At 41.6% G+C, this 19,504-nt stretch overlaps 1 protein-coding gene across 2 annotated transcripts in view; it reads right to left on the reverse strand.

Moving 5' to 3' along the window:
- ctnnbip1 (catenin, beta interacting protein 1) overlaps positions 1-19,504 on the reverse strand; it is a 111,284-nt gene that overhangs the window by 65,649 nt on the left and 26,131 nt on the right. For both annotated transcript variants that reach the window (XM_072586119.1, XM_072586118.1), the window contains exon 2: positions 450-573. In XM_072586119.1, coding sequence (XP_072442220.1) covers positions 450-545 — 96 coding nt within the window. In that variant the 5' untranslated portion in view covers positions 546-573. The remainder of the gene's footprint in view (positions 1-449; positions 574-19,504) is intronic.

Here is a 19,504-nt window from a genome sequence, read left to right on the forward strand (position 1 = left end):
TTTACAAGTCATAGACTTGCTGTATGTCCAGCCCAACACACCCCTTCCCACCTTAAGATATCTTCAGTCCAGTAATTTTGGTCCTAAGTACATCCCCAATTTTATTTGCTATACTATGCCATGCCTTCGGATGTCAAGGCTCCAATCTCCAAAAAGCCTTCCTATGTCTCTCCATCTTTCTAGCTTGTAATTGTTCCTCAAGACATTTCTCAAAATCAGCCTAATATCTATTAAGTGGCTCAGTGTCATGATGCTGCTCTAAACTACCTTGGGATGGTTCATTTCATTAAAGCTGCTATATAAATACAAGTTGTCAACAGCTCTTCCAAACACCCAGTGCAGATATGATTGGTTGTATAGCCTCCACCCACACTATGCCATCCTATTATTCTATTAACAGCGATTTATTAAATATTAGAAATAACATTCAGACGAGGTTCATCACTCACATTTGATCCCATCTTCCTCAACATCAGCAGCACTCGCACTTTCTGCTGGATATACATCTCTTCAGGACTCTTCTCCTGGGCACCTTCACGGTTCATCTGCTCAGCTCCAGCCGCTCTGTTATCACTTAAATGAGAAGAAGAAAAAATGTTCTTTAAGTACCATATTTTTGAACCTTTTCTTCCTTCACAATATCATAGAGTCATACAGATGTACAGCATGGAATCAGACACTTCGGTCCAACTTGCCCACACCGACCAGATATCAAATAAGTCTACTCCCATTTGCCAGCATTTGGCCCACTTCCCTCTGAACCCTTCCTATTCACGTCCCCATCCAGAGAACCATTAAAATGTTGTAATTGTACCAGCCTCCACCAGTTCCTCTGGCAGCTCATTCCATACATGTACTACCCTCTGCATCAAAACATTGCCCCTTAGGTCTCTTTTAAAATCTTTTCCCTCTCACCTTAAAGCTATGCTCTCTAGTTCCCCCACCCTGCGGAAAAGACTTTGGCTGTTCACCCTATCCATACCCCTCATAATTTTATAAACCTCTATAAGGTCACCCCTCAGCCTCTGACACTTCAGGGAAAACAGCCCCAGCCTATTCAGCCTCTCCCTAAAGCTCAAGTCCTCCAGCTCTAGCAACATCCTTGTAAATCTTTTCTGAACCCTTTCAAGTTTCACAACATCTTTCCCAGAACTGAATACAGCATTCCAAAAGTGGCCTAACCAATGTCCTGTACAGCTGCAACATAACATCCCAACTCCTTCACTCAAAGCACTGATCATTAGTGGTAAGTGTACCAAACACTTCTTCACTATCCTATCTACCTGCAACTCCACCTTCAAGGAACTATGTATTTTCATTAACCAAAAATCAGGGTAATGTATATAATTTAAAAATTGCTTTGGTGTAGAAAACATGAAATTGACACCTTTAATTAGGAAACGAAAGTATTTTGACACCAAAGCACTATATCTCTTGTAGATATGAAGCCCCAGGGTCAATCCCCAAATTTGGAAGTGTTGTAATGATTATACTTTCCTCTGGAAAGTGTACTCCCCCGAGTCAAAATGGTCTAGAGACTGGAACATAGGCTAACACACTAGTGCAGTGTGAGGTAATGCTGCATTAATCAGAACGACACTACTTCAGAAGAGAAGAGATGTTGAACTGAAGTGGAGTCTGCCCCTCAGGCATGTGTAGAGAACCCATAGTACTATTCCAGCATGGAACAGTATTTACTTCAAATATTTTCCAGTATTTATCCTGAATAAGTAATATTACTGAATTAAAGTACCCTGTCATCCCCACATTGCTGTTTGTGGTGTCACAACCCAGATGGGAGGGAGCACTGGGAATCAAACCCCATGAGTCGTCATTAACTTAAACAATAGCCTCTTTAAATCCAAACATGCACGCACTCGCTCACAAATGGGTTGAACAAGACTGACAGCTTGGCAGAAATATTGAGATTAGAAAATATAGGCAAAAAGGAATAAAAATTATGTAGATCATGAGTCCAAACCACAAGGGGGCACAAAGTGACTTGCTCACTGTTTTGTTTCGGTGGTGATACCACTGCTGTCAACCAACCACTGGCAATCCTCAATTCAGCAGCTAATCAGTTGGATCTAGGTTTTGTTCGAGTTTGGAAGAGTCTTTTCCTTTCAGAGTCTTGTAGAGGTGGGTAAGAGGAGATCTGGATTGCCTGTAGGCTTTTGGGGGGAGGGGTGGGGGGTCTGAATGCAACTGCTTGCTTCTCTGTTCTGTGACAAATGGCTACTTAAAACCAATACTGATGGGCAATTTTGCCTTCCAACCCAAAAGCATCCCATGTCAGCTAGCCTCATAAAAGTATCAAATCCAAAAGTCTCATGGTCATGCAGGCAATGAGTGAACACCAGAAGGTGCAGTTTCTGTTTACAGTTATTAAAAAAAAACTGGTTCAGTCTCTGCAAAACAGTTCAAACTTCCATTTTTCAGTTTAGATTTCAAATAAAATATATGTAGTCCACAGAGTCAGATCTTTAACAAACTGACTTGTGATAGAGTCATAGTCATAGAGATGTAGTGCATGGAAAGAGACCCTTCGGTTCAACTTGTCCTTGCCGACCAGATATCCTAATCTAACCTAGTGCCATTTGCCAGCACTCTGCCCATATCCCTCTAAACCCTTCCTATTCATATACCCATCTAAATGCCCTTTAATGTTGTAATTGTACCAGCCTCCACCACGTCCTCTGGCAGCTCATTCCCATACACGCACAACCCTCTGCATGAAAAAGTTGTCCCTTAATTCCCTTTTAAATTTTTCCCCTCTCACCCTAAACCTATATCCTCTAGTTCTGGACTCCCCCACCCCAGGAAAAAGACCTTGGCTATTTACCCTACCTATGCCCCTCATGATTTTATTTACCTCTATGAGATCACCCCTCAGTCTCCGACACTCCAGGGAAAACAGCCCCAGCCCATTCAGCCTTTCCCTATAGCTCACCCCCTCCAACCCTGGCAACATCCTTGTAAATCTTTTCTGAACCCTTTCAAGTTTCCGATAGGAAGGAGACCAGAATTGCACGCAATATTCCAACAGTGGCCTAACCAATGTCCTGTACAGCTGCAACATGACCTCCCAACTCCTGTATTCAATACTCTGACCAATAAAGGAAAGCATACCAAATGCCTTCTTCACTATCCTATCTACCTGCGACTCCACTTTCAAGGAGCTATGAACCTGCACTCCAAGGTCTCTTTGTTCAGCAACACTCCCCTGGACCTTACCATTAAGTGTATAAGTCCTGCTAAGCTTTGCCTTTCCAAAATACAGCACCTCACATTTATCTAAATTAAACTCCATCTGCCATTCCTCAGCCCATTTGCCCATCTGACCAAGATCCCATTGTAATCGCTGTCCTCTACACTTCCAATTTTGGTGTCATCTGCAAAATTACTAACTATGCCTCTTATACTCACATCCAAATCATTTATATAAATGATGAAAAATAGTGGACCCAGCACCGATCCTTGTGGCACTCCACTGGTCACAGGCCTCCAGTCTGAAAAAATATACTTCCACCACCACCACCCTCTGACTTCTAACTTTGAGCCAGTTCTGTATCCAAACGGCTATTTCTCCCTGTATTCCATGAGATCTAACCTTGCTAACAAATCTCCCATGAGGAATGCCTTACTGAAGTTCATGTAGATCACGTGTAGAGGTTAGGCTAAAAGGAAATTGCTTCAATATACTTTCTGGACATCAAATCAACGTAAAAAAGCTACTCAAATATTAGAGAACAGGCCTTCTGAGCTGACAGTCCAGTCAGAATTCAATATCTACTGAAGTCAAGTTTAATCACCTTGAATCTGCAAAGTGCAGGTTACATGAATCGATTGTATATTTCGTACCATGGGTGACAGGGTAATAATCTTGTCGTTGGACAACACACTGACTCAGGAAGAACCAGCCTTGGTTCTATCCCATTCATCATCCACACATTGACTGCATTGGCGCCACCTCATGCTCCCGCGAGGAGGTTGAACAATTCATCAACTTCAACACATTCCACCCTGACCTTAAATTTACCTGGACCATCTCTGACACCTCCCTCCCCTTCCTGGACTTCTCCATCTCCATTAATGACGACCGACTTGACACCGACATTTTTTACAAACCCACCAACTCCCACAGCTACCTGGACTACACCTCTTCCCACTTGCAAAAATGCCATCCCGTATTCCCAATTCCTCTGCCTCCGCCATATCTGCTCCCAGGAGGACCAGTTCCATCACAGAACACACCAGATGGCCTCCTTCTTCAGAGACCGCAATTTCCCTTCCCATGTGGTTAAAGATGCCCTCCAACGCATCTCGTCCACATCCCGCACCTCCACCCTCAGACCCAACCCCTCCAACCGTAACAAGGACAGAACGCCCCTGGTGCTCACCTTCCACCCTACCAACCTTCGCATAAACCAAATCATTCGCCAACATTTCCGCCACCTCCAAACAGACCCCACCACCAGGGATATATTTTCCTCCCCACCCCTTTCTGCCTTCCGCAAAAACCGTTCCCTCCGTAACTACCTGGTCAGGTCCACGCCCCCCTACAACCCACCCTCCCATCCTGGCACCTTCCCCTGCCACCGCAGGAATTGCAAAACCTGCGCCCACACCTCCTCCCTCACCTCCATCCAAGGCCCTAAAGGAGCCTTCCACATCCAAAGTTTGACCTGCACATCCACCAATATCATTTATTGTATCCATTGCTCCCGATGCGGTCTCCTCTACATTGGGGAGACTGGACGCCTCCTAGCAGAGCACTTTAGGAAACATCCCTGGGACACCCGCACCAATCAACCACACCGCCCTGTGGCCCAACATTTCAACTCTCCCTCCCACTCTGCCGAGGACATGGAGGTCCTGGGCCTCCTTACCGCCGCTCCCTCACCACCCGACGCCTGGAGGAAGAACGCCTCATCTTCCACCTCAGAACATTTCAACCCCAGGGCATCAACGTGGACTTCAACAGTTTCCTCATTTCCCCTTCCCCCACCTCACCCCAGTTCCAAACTTCCAGCTCAGCACTGTCCCCATGACTTGTGCTACCTGCCTATCTTCTTTTCCACCTATCCACGCCACCCTCCTCCCTTACCTATCACCTCCCCCACTCACCTATTGTACTCTATGCTACTTTCTCCCCACCCCCACCCACCTCTCATTTATCTCTCCACCCTTCAGGCTCTCTGCCTGTATTCCTGATGAAGGGCTTTTGCCCGAAACATCGATATTACTGCTCCTCGGATGCTGCCTGAACTGCTGTGCTTTTTCAGCACCACTCTAATCCAGAATGCCATTCTCCAATGTCATAGGAGGAAAAGATAGATTTAAGTTTATGTCGCACCTTCCAAAATAATTGGTTGCCCCAAAACACTTTCCAGTCAATCAAGCAGTTTTTGGCTTGGAGATGAATCTGCAGACACATATCCAACAATAAGACTGTCTACTTTAAACTGCATAAGTCTACCCAAATGCAAGCCTGCCATTTGACTACTCCAATGCTGCACTGCCATGCAGGCCCGTTTTCCGCACTCTATGAATTTGAGATTATTCAATTCTCTGCTGCCTGTAACCTATTAAGGTCGCATTAAGCGACACTCATCAATGCTTGGTATAATCATGGCAGCTTCTGCTCCAGCAAAATTCCCTTTCTTGTATTTCCTTCATTACAATGATTACACTTCAAAAGTTCCTCATATCTGGGACATTCAGACATCAGTAAAAACACTGTACAAATGGAAGCTAGTTTTTTAAAAAACAAACCAAAACAAAAATTGCAGGAGAAACTTAGCAGGTCTGGCAGCATTTTCCCTCCATTGAGTCCATCTGCACTTGCTGCTGCCTTGGGAAAGCGGCCAATATAATCAAAGACACCTCCCATCCCAGTCATACTCTCTTCCACCTTCTTCCATTAGGCAGAACATACAAAAGTTTAAAAACATGTACCAACAGATTTAAGAACAGTTTCTTCCCCACTGTTATCAGAGTTATGAACAGACCAGTCGTGTATTAAAGTTGATCTTTCTCTGCAGCTTTTCTGTAGCTGTAACATATTCCGCATTCTATTCTATTACCCTGATGTACTTATGTATGGTATGATTTGTCTGGTTAGCATGCAAAACAATTCTTTTCACTGTATCTCATTTTGTTAAAATTTTGAGTTCTATGACTCTTCAGAACTAGAAGCAGTGAGGAAAAGGTGGTATTTGAACCGATGTGGAGGATATGGGAGAAAGCAGCGGGCGAACAGGTAAAGGAGGTGAGAGAGAGAGAGAGAGAGCGCGAGCAATAGAAAAGGCAGGCAAAGGGATTGGTGATCATAGGCTAGTGAAGAGAAGCAGTTGAAAATGGGTTGGCATTGCTGAACACAAAACATTTCACTGACATGACCTGGGATAGTGTAGGCAATCAATAGAAAGGAAACTGATGTTCATGCTCTAAAACTGTTCAGTTCAATTTGAACAGCTCCTGAGGGTTGTACAGTACCCAGGTGGAAGGCGAGATGTTGCTCCTCCATCTTGTGTTGAGCTTCACTGGAGCACTGCAACAATCCGGAGACAGAAATGTTGATATGGGAACATGGTGGCGTGTTGAAGTAACAGGCAACTGGAAACTCAGGGTCATATTTCTGGACAGAACATTTATTTTTAATCTTTGAATTAAACAATGTGATGTTCAGTAAAAATAAATAACCACAAAGACGGCAACAGATTATCATGTTGAATTAGCTAAGGATATAAGAGTTACATTTGTGACTGTGGATCAGTAATCAATGGAAACAGACTGAAACTTAATAAGTCTGCAGCAAATGGGATTAGTTTAGTTTAAGTAACATGGACAAGTCGGACAAAACAATCTGTTTCTGACTCTAAGTCAATGGAGTATGAATGATGGGATACTATGCTGGAACTTTACATTGCTGTATTTGGACAACATCTTGAATACTGCAAGCAGCTTGGCTACTGGGCTATGCAGGAGATATTCAACCCCCATAACTGATACAATGAAGAACCGTGAGGTCTGATGCTCATGTCCATGATTTAATAAAATTGGGTTCCATCAACACAAATTGGTGACACTGGTTATGAAGCAAGGCTAGACTAACTTGGGCTCATGGAGCAACCTAAGATTTTCCACCCTTTCCAATACATTATTCAATTGTTCTCTAAATGAATCGAAGTTATTTGCCATCACGATAGTCCATTCCAGTTGTTAAGTACTTTTTGCATAAAGCCCTTCTCAACACAGTCCTCAATCTGTATTTTACCAGTGTGAATCTGCACACTCGTCCCAGTCAATCTGCATCAATAGCTTCTGATTTTAAAGTTAGAATTACAAATTAGTGCACATTATAAGCAGGTTTCCAGTGCAGACAAATTCACTTGAGGAGTGGGGATCTAGTGGGCAAAGTCATCCACCTGATCAAACACTGTACTACAAAACAACTGTGGGCAACAGTTCAATTCCCGTTTGTGCTGGAGCAGCGATCAGGCACAATAACTAAGCTGTGCATCCATAGGGGAGGGAGAAGAAATTAGTCAGCATTCCTATTCCAGATCACTATCCAGTGACCTCTGCTGGAAAGCAGCGCCTGCCTGCACTGGCACAATACTGAAATGTCAATGACACTGACCCCAGACGGTAATCGTTAATAAAATGTCAAATGGTTAAGGTGACAAAGGGAGATTGGCTTACACAAAATTTAAGCAAGAGTTAGTGTCCAAGGTTTTCTTTTGGGGAGATCAGGGGAGAGATCGAGAACTGTATGAAAATAATTTAGAATAAACAAACAGCTACATTTTGAAATCCCGTGCTATTGCTGCAATATGGGCTCGAAATTCTGACCCATTGTTCAAGATTGCATCAGCTGCCGCAGGTGAAATGACATGGGATACTGCAACCCAAACCCCTTCTTTGTTTTGGAGTTTTTCAGGAGATTGGATGCAGCAGAACAGACGACACGCAAGGACATGTTTCTGCCTTTGGCAGAAGTGGAATCCTGTTTGCAAGATGCCTGCCAAGTTACAAACCTCTGCAAACTAATGTGTCAGAATTGATGCTGTGTATTCAAGTGTCATGCATCAAGCAGAAACCATCAGCTTTAATACTGACCACCTTAAACCAACAGGTGCGAATACTTCACCCTATCTGTTCTACTGTTAACAGATTGCTGACTTTCAGCTGATATTGGCAAGGTATAAAATTACTGCCTGGCGAAAGAGACTTCATTATCTTTAGAATTTGCTACAAAAACTTTCAGCCGGACAATGGTTCTCCGTGACAACATAATGAGATGTGTAATGCCACAAAATCAAGTCTGTAATAAAAACTCAAACCATTTATGTGCACCAGAATTTGCAAATGCATAAGTTGATTCTATGCATCATTAAAAAGGAGACTAATGTATAAAAGCGCTCCCCTAACTTTAGGGAGCATTAAGGCATTCCATTTTCAAATGCAATTCACACATTTTGCCCTGGTCAATATTTATCTGACAAACAACATGAATAAAAGGAGATTAACTGGTCATTACCACACATTTGTTTGTAGGTGTTTAATGTAAATTGACTTCCACAGTTCTTACTTTACAACAATTTCAAAATGTGCTTCATTGGCTGTAAAATGGCCACAAATAATTCTATGACTTGAATGAGTAAAGTGAATGTATTATAGCCAAATTGTGAATGGCATAAAAATAGGTGAGAAGGTAAGCAGCGAGGATTACACAGAGTCTGCAGAGGGATTTCGATAGGTTAAGCAAGTAGGAAAGAACTTGGTAGGTGTTATATAATGTGGGAAAACATGAAAATGTCTTGGCACAAAGAATAGAAGAGGTGAATAGTATTTAGTTGGATGAAAAACTGCAGAAAACAATGGAACAGAGGGATTTGGGAGCCCTTGCCCATGAATCACAAAACGCTAGCATCCAAGTTAAGCGGGTAAAAGGGAAGGCAAATGGAATGTTAGCCTTTACTTCAAAGGGAATAGAAAAATACAAAAGTAGGGCGGTTTTGCTAAATCTATACAAGTCACAGCTGGAATACAATGAATAGCTTGTGACCTTTACCTGAGCAAAGATACACTGGCATTAGAGATAGCCCAGGGAAGGTTTAGTAGACTGACAGCTCTCTTTTCAAATTTCACTCTGGTGGCTTATCTTCAATAAAAGGGTACATGCAAATTATTTAAGAGTGCAAATGTATTCATGCAAATATATTCCTGAAGAAAGGCTTTTGCCCAAAACATCGATTTTCCTGCTCCTTGGATGCTGCCTGACCTGCTGTGTTTTCCAGCACCACTTTAATCCAATATCACAACTATGGCAATCCTGCTCTCACTCAAAAAATACCCTCTAGTGGGAGATCAGCAGAAGTAATAGGAACACCCCAAAACATGTGAGTTATTTCTTCATTAGCACAGTTTATTTGAAGCACTATGATACTTCAACTACAGCCGTCCCAGCTACAATCAGCGAATGCAGCATATCCTAAGGATTGGATCTAGAAAGCATGCAAATTCTCCCTGATCTCTGAAGATTACATTGAATTTACAGCACAGAACAAGCTGTTCAGTCACTTCCTTTGGGCCAGCAGTTTATGTCCTGCATGAGCTTCAACTCACCTTAGCAACACCACCTTCCTCTTTTTCTCCCATGTGTTAATTTAGATTCCTCTTAAATGCATTTTATGCTCCAACTTCAAGCTAATTGTTTCTAAATAAATGTGCTTGGTCAGAAATGAAAATGTAATAAATAGGCACATCTTATGCCTCCTATAATGGAAAACGGCCATTATGGGATCAAGGCTGACTTTATACTTTAGATAGCTTGCACTTGCTTTTAGAGAGCACAAAACAACAACATTCACTACACTACGCTGCTTAACCCATACTGCTTCACACACTGTACTTCAAGAGTCTGGGTCAACTTAAATGACTGTATGGAACGCCAACCAACCACTACTGAAATGCCAGTAAAACATAGGCAAGCTGATAGTTTAGAGTAATGTCACTGGACCAGTAAACCAAAAGCCAAGGCTAATGCCCTACATGGGTTCAATTCATCGCCCAATTAATAAGAATTTTTAAAAAACTCACTTCAGTAATGTTGTTAAAACCCAAGTGGTTTACTAATGCCCTTTAAACGAAGGAGAGCTACCATCCTCACTCATTGTAGACTCCCTGTGACTCCAGATCCTAGCAACATGGATGACTCTTAACTGCTCTCTGAAATTTGGTTGACGCTATGACACGAAGGATCAAGCTTATTGCAATTAACTGAGACAAGTTCGAGACAGCACTGTGACATACACTGTAGAAGGACCTACTGTGCAAAAACAGCTTTAACAAGCCACATTGGCAATAAGGGATTAGCAACAAATACTGATCTGGTCAGTGATGCCCACATCCCAACAATAATTCAATATTTAATGTTACAGAGGATCTCTGCTTTACTACCTCTCTCTTACTTTAAGGAGGTCCTTAAAGCCCACCTCTTTAACCAAGCTATTCATCATCTCACCCAGGTGTTACAAAGTTTGCTTGATAACATTCCTACAAAATTCCTTAGGAAGCTTCACTACACAAAAAGGTGCCATTGAAATTCAAGTTGTTGTCAGAATGATCAAATTACCTTCCATTTCTGTGTTAATGTAAACTAGGTGACCTGGTAGGCTGCCTTGGGTTTAATAGGGCTTTTGCCCGAAACATCGATTTTGCTGCTCCTCGGATGCTGCCTGAACTGCTGTGCTCTTCCAGCACCACTAATCCAAAACCTGGTTTCTAGCATCTGCAGCCATTGTTTTTACCTAAATTTTTAAAAAAGTTTTGCGCTGTTTACAGATCCACTGCGGCCAGAATAAAACCCAAGTTAAACAAAACGCAGCGTGGTTTCATTCTATTTGCCAACATTTGAATTTAGAACATAGAACAGTACAGCACAGGAACAGGCCCTTCGGCCCACCATGTCTGTGCCAACCATGATGCCATTCTAAATTAATGCCATCTGCCTTTGGAACATAGAACTAAATTTATTGAAAGTCGGTTTGAATTGTAAGACCAAAAGGTTCAGTGACATGTGTCTCTTGACAGAAAGATTTAAATTCAAACACTTAGAAAATGTGAATATTGAAATGGTTAGAAATGTGAGCTTTGGTATTAGAAGCTATTGTTGTTTTTAAAATTCCAGAGAGTGATAACCCGTCCTCATTGGAGTTTTGGACATGTAGTGCAATGAAAATTATACCTACTGTGCTTTAAATACTATGGATTTCATATGCCTGGAGAGAGAAATCTTTTCATTTTAAATTTTCTTTCCTGGAATTATCTTTTATTTGATGATCAAAACTTGTGGTTTGGAGAACTGTCACAATGTGGTTGCGTTCTCTTGATGTACTCCTTCTGAAGGCAAAGTGATTTCTTCTGTACACACCGTTTGATTTAGTGCAATTGTAGCTAGAAAGTGGGTACTCTAGTCTGGAATTACAAAGATGCAATTCTGTTAAAGAGTGTAAATCTTTAACAGCCTTGACTACCTTTGGCTTTATGCCAGTTGCAGATGTTGTATTTTGTGTGTGTATATGTTTCAAACGGTATTAAAGGACAGGTGTGCAGAGTGCACTTAAAATTTGGTTAAGGCTGTGACATGAAGGACCAAGGTTATTGCTACTAACTGAGATATGCTTGAAAGGACACAACAGTGAGACACACACAAGGACCCATTCTGTGAGAAACTGCTGCTTACGAGCTTGTGTATTGTGTAGCTTGTTTAACAAAATGTAGAAAACGCTGGAGCCTACAACATTTGGAAACTTGTTTGCGTTTCAATTGGTTTGGATTTCTCCTTGAGACACAATGATTAGTCTCTCAAATGGGGATATACACTAAAGCAGCACTTCAATGCTTTTTTTTACAAAAAGGAACAGGAAAGAATGCTTAATGTTGAGCTGATCTACCTATTTTAAATATCTAAAATCCCAGATCATTTCTTGCACTTGAGTGTGGCAATGCCGTGCTTAAAATGTTCTCATTTCAGAGTAACAGACCACTTTAAAATAACAGTTACTGCTCCTGAGCAATCTATATCCTGTGCTCGGCAAGAACAAATTTACTCAGCACAAAAGAACGCTGTGGCGACCACATAATTTTACACCAGTGCTGGTTTCAACAGCTGAGGCAGCACTGATCAATTTAAACTGTGCTGGAAAGCAAATCAGCCTACAGGAATTGTGCATAGTGGCAAGTTATTTATTGTATAAACTCCTATTTATTTTTTCCCCCAGCCCTTTTTGTCTCTCACCACATATCCTGCTTACCTGCATGGATCCATGGTTTTTCTTCACTGAAGCTGCTGTGCGCTCAACTGACAGGAATCTGTCACCCCTCCCCCCCTACCCCCACCGCCAATCCACTCACCACCAACGCCCCCACCCCAACTCGGGGAGAACAGCTTAGCTGAGAACCAAGAGAAATCACTGCACAGTTTCTGGCTGGTGCAAAAAGAGCAACAGCACCACATTGACATGACAAAACCATCCTGGAGACTTCCATTCTCGGGAATACAACACTTTCATTTTTTTTCTCTAAGTGTGTCATTATGGACCACAAGAAAGCAAATCCAACACATTTGCTTGGTGAACTGACTGATAACTCTTCCAGGTAGATTATTCGTTTTAATTTAATAGGGCAAAGAGTTAGCATATTTGATGCAGCCGAGCTGCTGTCAATTCCCAAAGCTGAGACTGAACTTGACAACAATGCCCTGAGTTAAGACAACAGTTAGCATATGCCTGACAAAATTAACTATTCAAGAAGATCTGCACACAATTACCTGAGTTGACATAATATTTTTAACAACAACATTTTGTGATCAAGACTACTGCTTTTCATCTTATTTAAAACAATGGAATACAAAAACAGAAAAAAAAATGCACATTGCTCAATTACTCAACTTTTCCAGTAATGACAAAGACATTATATAATTTGGGATGTTCTTATCCAACATTTTAATACAAGGTATGCCAGAAAGAGAAAGAAATGAACTCTCAACAGGTCAGTGAGGCTGCAAGCACCAGTCTGAGACAGGAAGCATTATCACTTACTGTATCTGAAAGTGTTATCGGGTGGCTGAGGGTCTGGGAGTACATGCATAGGGGTGGGGGAGTCCATCACAGGCATTTCAGTGATTTGAAGCAAAGAGGGAAAAACAAGAGGACATCAGCAATGATTTCTGAGTAATGGGAAATGCATTTTCCCCTTACTGCATCTTGCAACCCCTATCCCCCACGTACATTGTCTTAGACATAAGCAGACATAGCGTTAGAATTGTAGTCACAATATTGTACTAGGTCTTACATCTCTCACTGAGTAACACAACACAGGTCTGTACATTACAGCTACATTTTAAGAGAGAGGGGGAGAGAATGAGCAAGAGAGAGACGCACACACAGTCTATTCTTGCTAACATGAAAATCGAGTTTAAATTTAGATTTGCACTTGGCTCCAGTTATCCCCACCTGCTGGAGGTGGTCTCAAGCTTCTTGCCAGAGATCGCTTCGGGTAACCAGAAATGCTGTATACAAGTGGCACTGGTGCAAAGATATTCAGGTCTGCACCGACACAATCTCGGTAATATAATTGTCCCGTAAAACACTTTTGAGGAAAGCAAGCTAGAACGGAGTTTATATTTTTTAAAAACACACATTTCCTGGTCTATGTTCTCATATGCTCACATGCTATTCAAAAAATGTCTTGGCTCTGAATTGTGAAAGGATGTCTTACTTCATCATGACCTATTTATGGCACTGTGGAAGAAAAGGACGCTTTGTTTTTCAATTACAAGACATGTGTTTGCCAGTCAGCAGTCTATATACAGGCAGAACAGGCTAAATCAGGGTAAATGCTGCTACAATGGCTGAAGGAATGTTTAACATGCAAAATAAAACCAACCTTCATATTAACGTATAGAATTTTTGTTTTTTTAAATGTATTTACATGCCAAGGGCGGTCAGATAAATATATAAAAAGCTACAACTCAACCACAGTCTCAACATTACATTCCCTCCCCACACCCCTATCAGGAAGTGGGCAGTGCTGTTCTAACGCAAGCTCATTGGCCTACAATAATTGTTTTTCTCTCTCCCCAGAAGCCGCCTGATCTGCTGAGTATTTCCAATACTTTACTACGGTGTTACTTCAGATTCCCAGCACCTGATTTCCTGTCAGGAGTGAGGTTAGGAAATACTTGCGCATGCAAGGAATATTCGATGTTTGAAACTTTCTTCCACAAGAGCCAGGTTATCAGGAGTTAACTATTAATTTTAAATCCAAGATTAAGTGACATTTTTTAAAACCAAACTTTTAAGGGGATATGGCAAAGATGGACACATCGTGTTAGACCACAAATGAGCTATATTCTCATTGAATGGCAGAACAGGCTTGATGAGATTAAATGGTCCACATACATATTCTTCACCCTAACTCAGACAACAAAATGGTCAAGTTTTCATTATTTTACTTTAGATCTTTGATAATGATTAATTGACCAAAGTCTTGAATTTATTTCCATAATGCTACATTCAGAGAGATTATCCATACCAGATTATTGTCTTCACTGCAATTTTAACAGAAATGAACTGACATGTGTGCGTGCACGTACAGAAATGTTGGGTCCAAATAACAGGATATTAAGAGGTCAAATGTTTCAAAGATCTGTGTTTTAAATGGCATGGAAAGGAAGAAGGAAGAAATTCCACAGCTTGTAGTCTAAGGAGTCAAAAGGAGAAAGTGAGGACTGCAGATGCTGGAGATCAGAGCTTAAAAATGTGTTGCTGGAAAAGCACAGCAGGTTAGGCAGCATCAAAGGAACAGGAGAATCGACGTTTCGAGCATAAGCCCTTCTTCAGGAATTGCAGTGAAAAAGGGCTTATGCCCGAAATGTTGATTCGCCTACTCCTTTGATGCTGCCTGACCTGCTGAGCTTTTCCAGCAACACATTTTTAAGCTAAGGAGTCAAAAGCACCATCATAAATATCAGGACAAAGGGAATAAAGAATGGATAAAAGAAGCGAGTCAGAAAAACAGACTTGTTGAAATGAGCTTAGGACTGCAGAAGGTTGTAGGGGTAGGATGAGGTGAGACATAGGAACTGATGAACTTGCTATATAGCTCCTTAATAGACAGGCAGGAGGCTGGAAGAACACAGCAAACCAGGCAGCATTAAGAGGTGGAGAAATCAACGTTTTGGGTGTAACCCTTCTTCAGGATCTGTGGGTCCGAACTCCAATAAAAGATTGATGAAATTTGATGCTTTGAGAAGCAGGAGCAATGCAGACTATTGGGAACAAGTACAAACTGAATATGAGACACAATGAGGGTAGTAAAATTTATGGTGAGTTGATGTTTAAGGAGGATGCAGATGACAGATCAGCCGGTAGAACATTGAAACAACCAAGTCAGAAGTTAACAAAAACACTGACAAAGGTCTCAGCAACAGGTGGGTTTTTGGCAAAAATGGAGGGAGAGAATAATGTGGGACAATGTAGGTGGTGTGTATTGGAGAAGATAAGGAATTGTATTCAAACTCATGCTGAATTAACATCAGGGTAAGCATGGGGCAGAGACATAGAAAAGTGGTAGAGGTCTATCCAATGCTGAAGGCACAATTTATTCCATTCCGAATCTATGCAATTATTCTTTAATGGAGTTCAATCTTAATACTAACTTGTAAAACCCTACATTATTGAACATTTAATTCTATCATCCTCCATTTCCTATGAAACAAGAAAATCTCTCTTGCCATATCATTATAATCATCAGATATTCAAATCCATTTCTCTTTTAAAGATTTCAATTTAGTTTATGGCAATTATTTTATGTAAAAGTCCATTATCTTGTGGGAAAAAGCATATGATCAAATTTACATACTTGCTTGAAGCTTTCGAAGTTTAAACTGCATGCTTGAATTCTATGTTCATGGGCCAGGATAAACAGCTCTGAGGGTTCCAGGCTTATCTGCATCTCTTTATTTCAAAGTGCTTTATCATGTCACTCCACAATTTTCTTTCCTCAAGTGAAAGTTGACTCAGTCACTCAAGTCTATTCTTCTATAATACCTCAAAGATTAGTCAGTCTACTCCAAACTATTTCTAATACTCCAGAACTAACATTATCTTCAATCAGTACAAAATCCACTGTTATCAGTTTATTCAGATTTGCAATCCAGTGTGCTAAGAAGTATCCAGATCCCCAATCTGTTTTGCTGATAACTGTCATGTTACTGGATATATTCTCATGGTATGGTGAATGATCACTGAAATTCTTTCCACTGTCTACCAACTAATCCTGTCTTATATTACATCTGTATGTTATTACTTCACCCACATACACTGCCGTCCAATTAACTCCATTAAAATCCATCTGCCCACCCACATAAAGTGGTACAAGTCTTTCTCGGGATCATCAATCTTCTTTCTACAGTTGAATGCTTTTTATAAGTTTAATACAACTGGAGCAATTGCCACTGCCATTCCTCTGCTATAGTTCACCCATCAGGAAAACCTGTCAGCTATTTCATGAGGTTTAATCTTCCTCATTAGTTCTGCTTTGCCAAACATATTCTTGAAATCCAAGTAATTACATTTGCTGAATTAGTTCTGTTAACAGAACATTAACCTGAACTGTTAATGATTTCTTGTTGCACAGATGTTTCCGGATCTGCTGAGTATTTTCAGTAGGTTCTGATTGTTTTTCTTTAAATTCATTCGCAGGATGTGGGCATGGATGTTGCTGACTAGGCTAGCTTTCATTGCCCAGACAGCAATTAAGACTTAACCTCATCGCTGAGAGTCTGGAGTCACATGTACGCTGGCCCAGGCGAGGAGGGCAGGTTTCCTTTCCTGAAGACATTTGCAAGGCAGATAGCTTTTTATTGGATTAGTGGTGCTGGAAGAGCACAGCAGTTCAGGCAGCATCCAACGAGCAGCGAAATTGACGTTTCGGGCAAAAGTCCTGATGAAGGGCTTTTGCCCGAAACGTCGATTTCGCTGCTCGTTGGATGCTGCCTGAACTGTTGTGCTCTTCCAGCACCACTAATCCAGAATTTGGTTTTCAGCATCTGCAGTCATTGTTTTTACCCAGATAGTTTTTTATGACAATCGATAATGACTTCACAGTCATCAGTAGATTTTTAATTCCAGATATTTTTAATTGAATTCAAATTCCACCATCTACCATGGAAGGATTTGAACCCAGGTCCCCAAGAACGTTAGCTGAGTTTCTGGATTAATTAGAGTCTAGCAATTATACCACTAGACCATTGCCTCCTCAAATACTGAACAGGTTTTGTTCATTAACTTGGTTAACTTCTCAAATATTCTAATAAGCCGGAATCGGATCAAATTCAAACCCAAGTCGACTATTGCCTGTCATATACTTATGTTTGCCAAATTTTTTTCTTCCCTTTGCAACCCCCATTTTGAAGCTGATTTTCCTGCTCCTCGGATGCTGCCTGACCTGCTGTGTTTTTCCAGCACCACTCTAATCTTGACTCTGATCTCCAGCATCTGCAGTCCTCATTTTCGCCCTGGCTCTCAATGAGCCTCTGGAGTGCAAGGTGGCCTAGCTGGCCTAGTCAACAAATTAAAAATAAAAGCACAGCTCTTATAACCCTGAAAGTTCTACATCAGCCATTGCTGCTTCAGAGCTCATGACTCCAAAGTTTCAACTCATCACTCCACTAGGAGTCCTCATTCATAGTTTGGGAAGCTTGTTTCTCAAGTTCGCTTTAAATGTAAAAATAATTATACAGCTTGCATTCTTCAAAACTTCACCAGAGTCAATGTTAAACAAATAAACTACAGTTAGTTCCTTTGTAGAAAGAGCAGTCATTTCAACAGAATACTTCAGTCTATGTCTTCAAAATATCCATTAATCACCTCTCTTGTCTTTTCTCCTGCACTATTATCACCTGCTCCTTAAAACTGACTCATTCTACAGAAAGTTTCACGAACAGGTATCATGATTCCCTTCATTAAGGAGAGGCCATGCCTAACAAATCGGTTCGAATTCTTTGAGAAGATAATCAGCAAGTTAGATGAGAGAGATAGTGCATGCAGTATATTTGGATTTGCAGAACGTCTTTGACAAGATGCTGCACAGGAGACTTGAATCAGAGACCATGGTGTTAGGGGCAAGGATAGAGGACAGGCTGGTTGGCAGAAGGCAGACAGTGAGGATAAAGGGGTCTTTTTCAGGCTGACAGCCAGTGACTAGTGGAGTTTTGCAGGGGTCAATGTTGGGACCAAAACTGTTCATATTATACATTAACAATCTGAATGAAGGAAAGAAGAGCATTGTAACTAAACTTGCAGATGACACAAAGATAGGAGGGGGGACAGGTAGCGTTGAGGAAGTAGGGACATAGCAGAGGACTTGGACAGGTTAGCAGAGTGGGCAAAGAAGGGGCAGAAGGAATACAATATGGCAAAGTGTGAAGTTATGCACTTTGATAAGAAGGGCAGGCGTTGACTATTTTCTGAACAGGAGAAAGACTTCAGAAATCTTTCTTGAGAGTCCTAGTTCAGGATTCTCTTAAGGCTAAGATATAGGTTCAGTTTGTAGTTAGGAAGACAAATGCAATGTTAGCATTAATTTTGAGGGGGCTCTAGAATGCAAGAGCAGAAATGTACTGCTGACGCTGCAGAGGCCTCATTTGGAATATTGGGAGCGGTTTTGGGATGGATGTGCTGGCCTCGGAGGCAGCCCAGAGGAGGTTTACAAGAAAGATCTCAAGGATGAAGGGATCATCACATAACGATTGTTTTGAGGACTCTGGGTCTGTACGTGATGGAGTTTAGAAAGATGGCAGGGGATCTCATTGAAACTTACAAAATACTGACAGACCTGAATAGAGTGGACATGGAGAAGAGGTTTCCACTAGTAGGAGACAAGGAGTCCAGGGCATAGCCTCAGAGTGAAGGGACACCATTTGGAACCGAGGTGAGGAGGCATTTCTTAAGCCAGAGAATAGTGAATCTGTGGAACTCATTGCCACAGAAGACAGTGGAGGTCAAGACATTAAGTGTATTTAAGACAGAGATAGATATGTTTAGATTAGATTACTTACAGTGTGGAAACAGGACCTTCGGCCCAACAAGTCCACACCGACCCGCCGAAGCGCAACCCACCCACACCACTACATTTACCCCTTACCTAACACTACGGACAATTTAGCATGGCCAATTCACCTGACCTGCACATTTGGACTGTGGGAGGAAACCGGAGCACCCGGAGGAAACCCACGCAGACACGGGGAGAACGTGCAAACTCCACACAGTCAGTCACCTGAGGCGGGAATTGAACCCGGGTCTCTGGCACTGTGAGGCAGCAGTGCTAACCACTGTGCCACCATGCCGTCATGTTCTTGATTAGTATGAGCATCAAGGGTTACAGGGAGAAGGCAGGAGAATGGGGTTGAGAAACATCAGCCATGATCGAA

The sequence above is a fragment of the Chiloscyllium punctatum genome, chromosome 16, assembly GCF_047496795.1.
Source record: "Chiloscyllium punctatum isolate Juve2018m chromosome 16, sChiPun1.3, whole genome shotgun sequence".
In the NCBI taxonomy this organism is placed as follows: domain Eukaryota; kingdom Metazoa; phylum Chordata; class Chondrichthyes; order Orectolobiformes; family Hemiscylliidae; genus Chiloscyllium; species Chiloscyllium punctatum.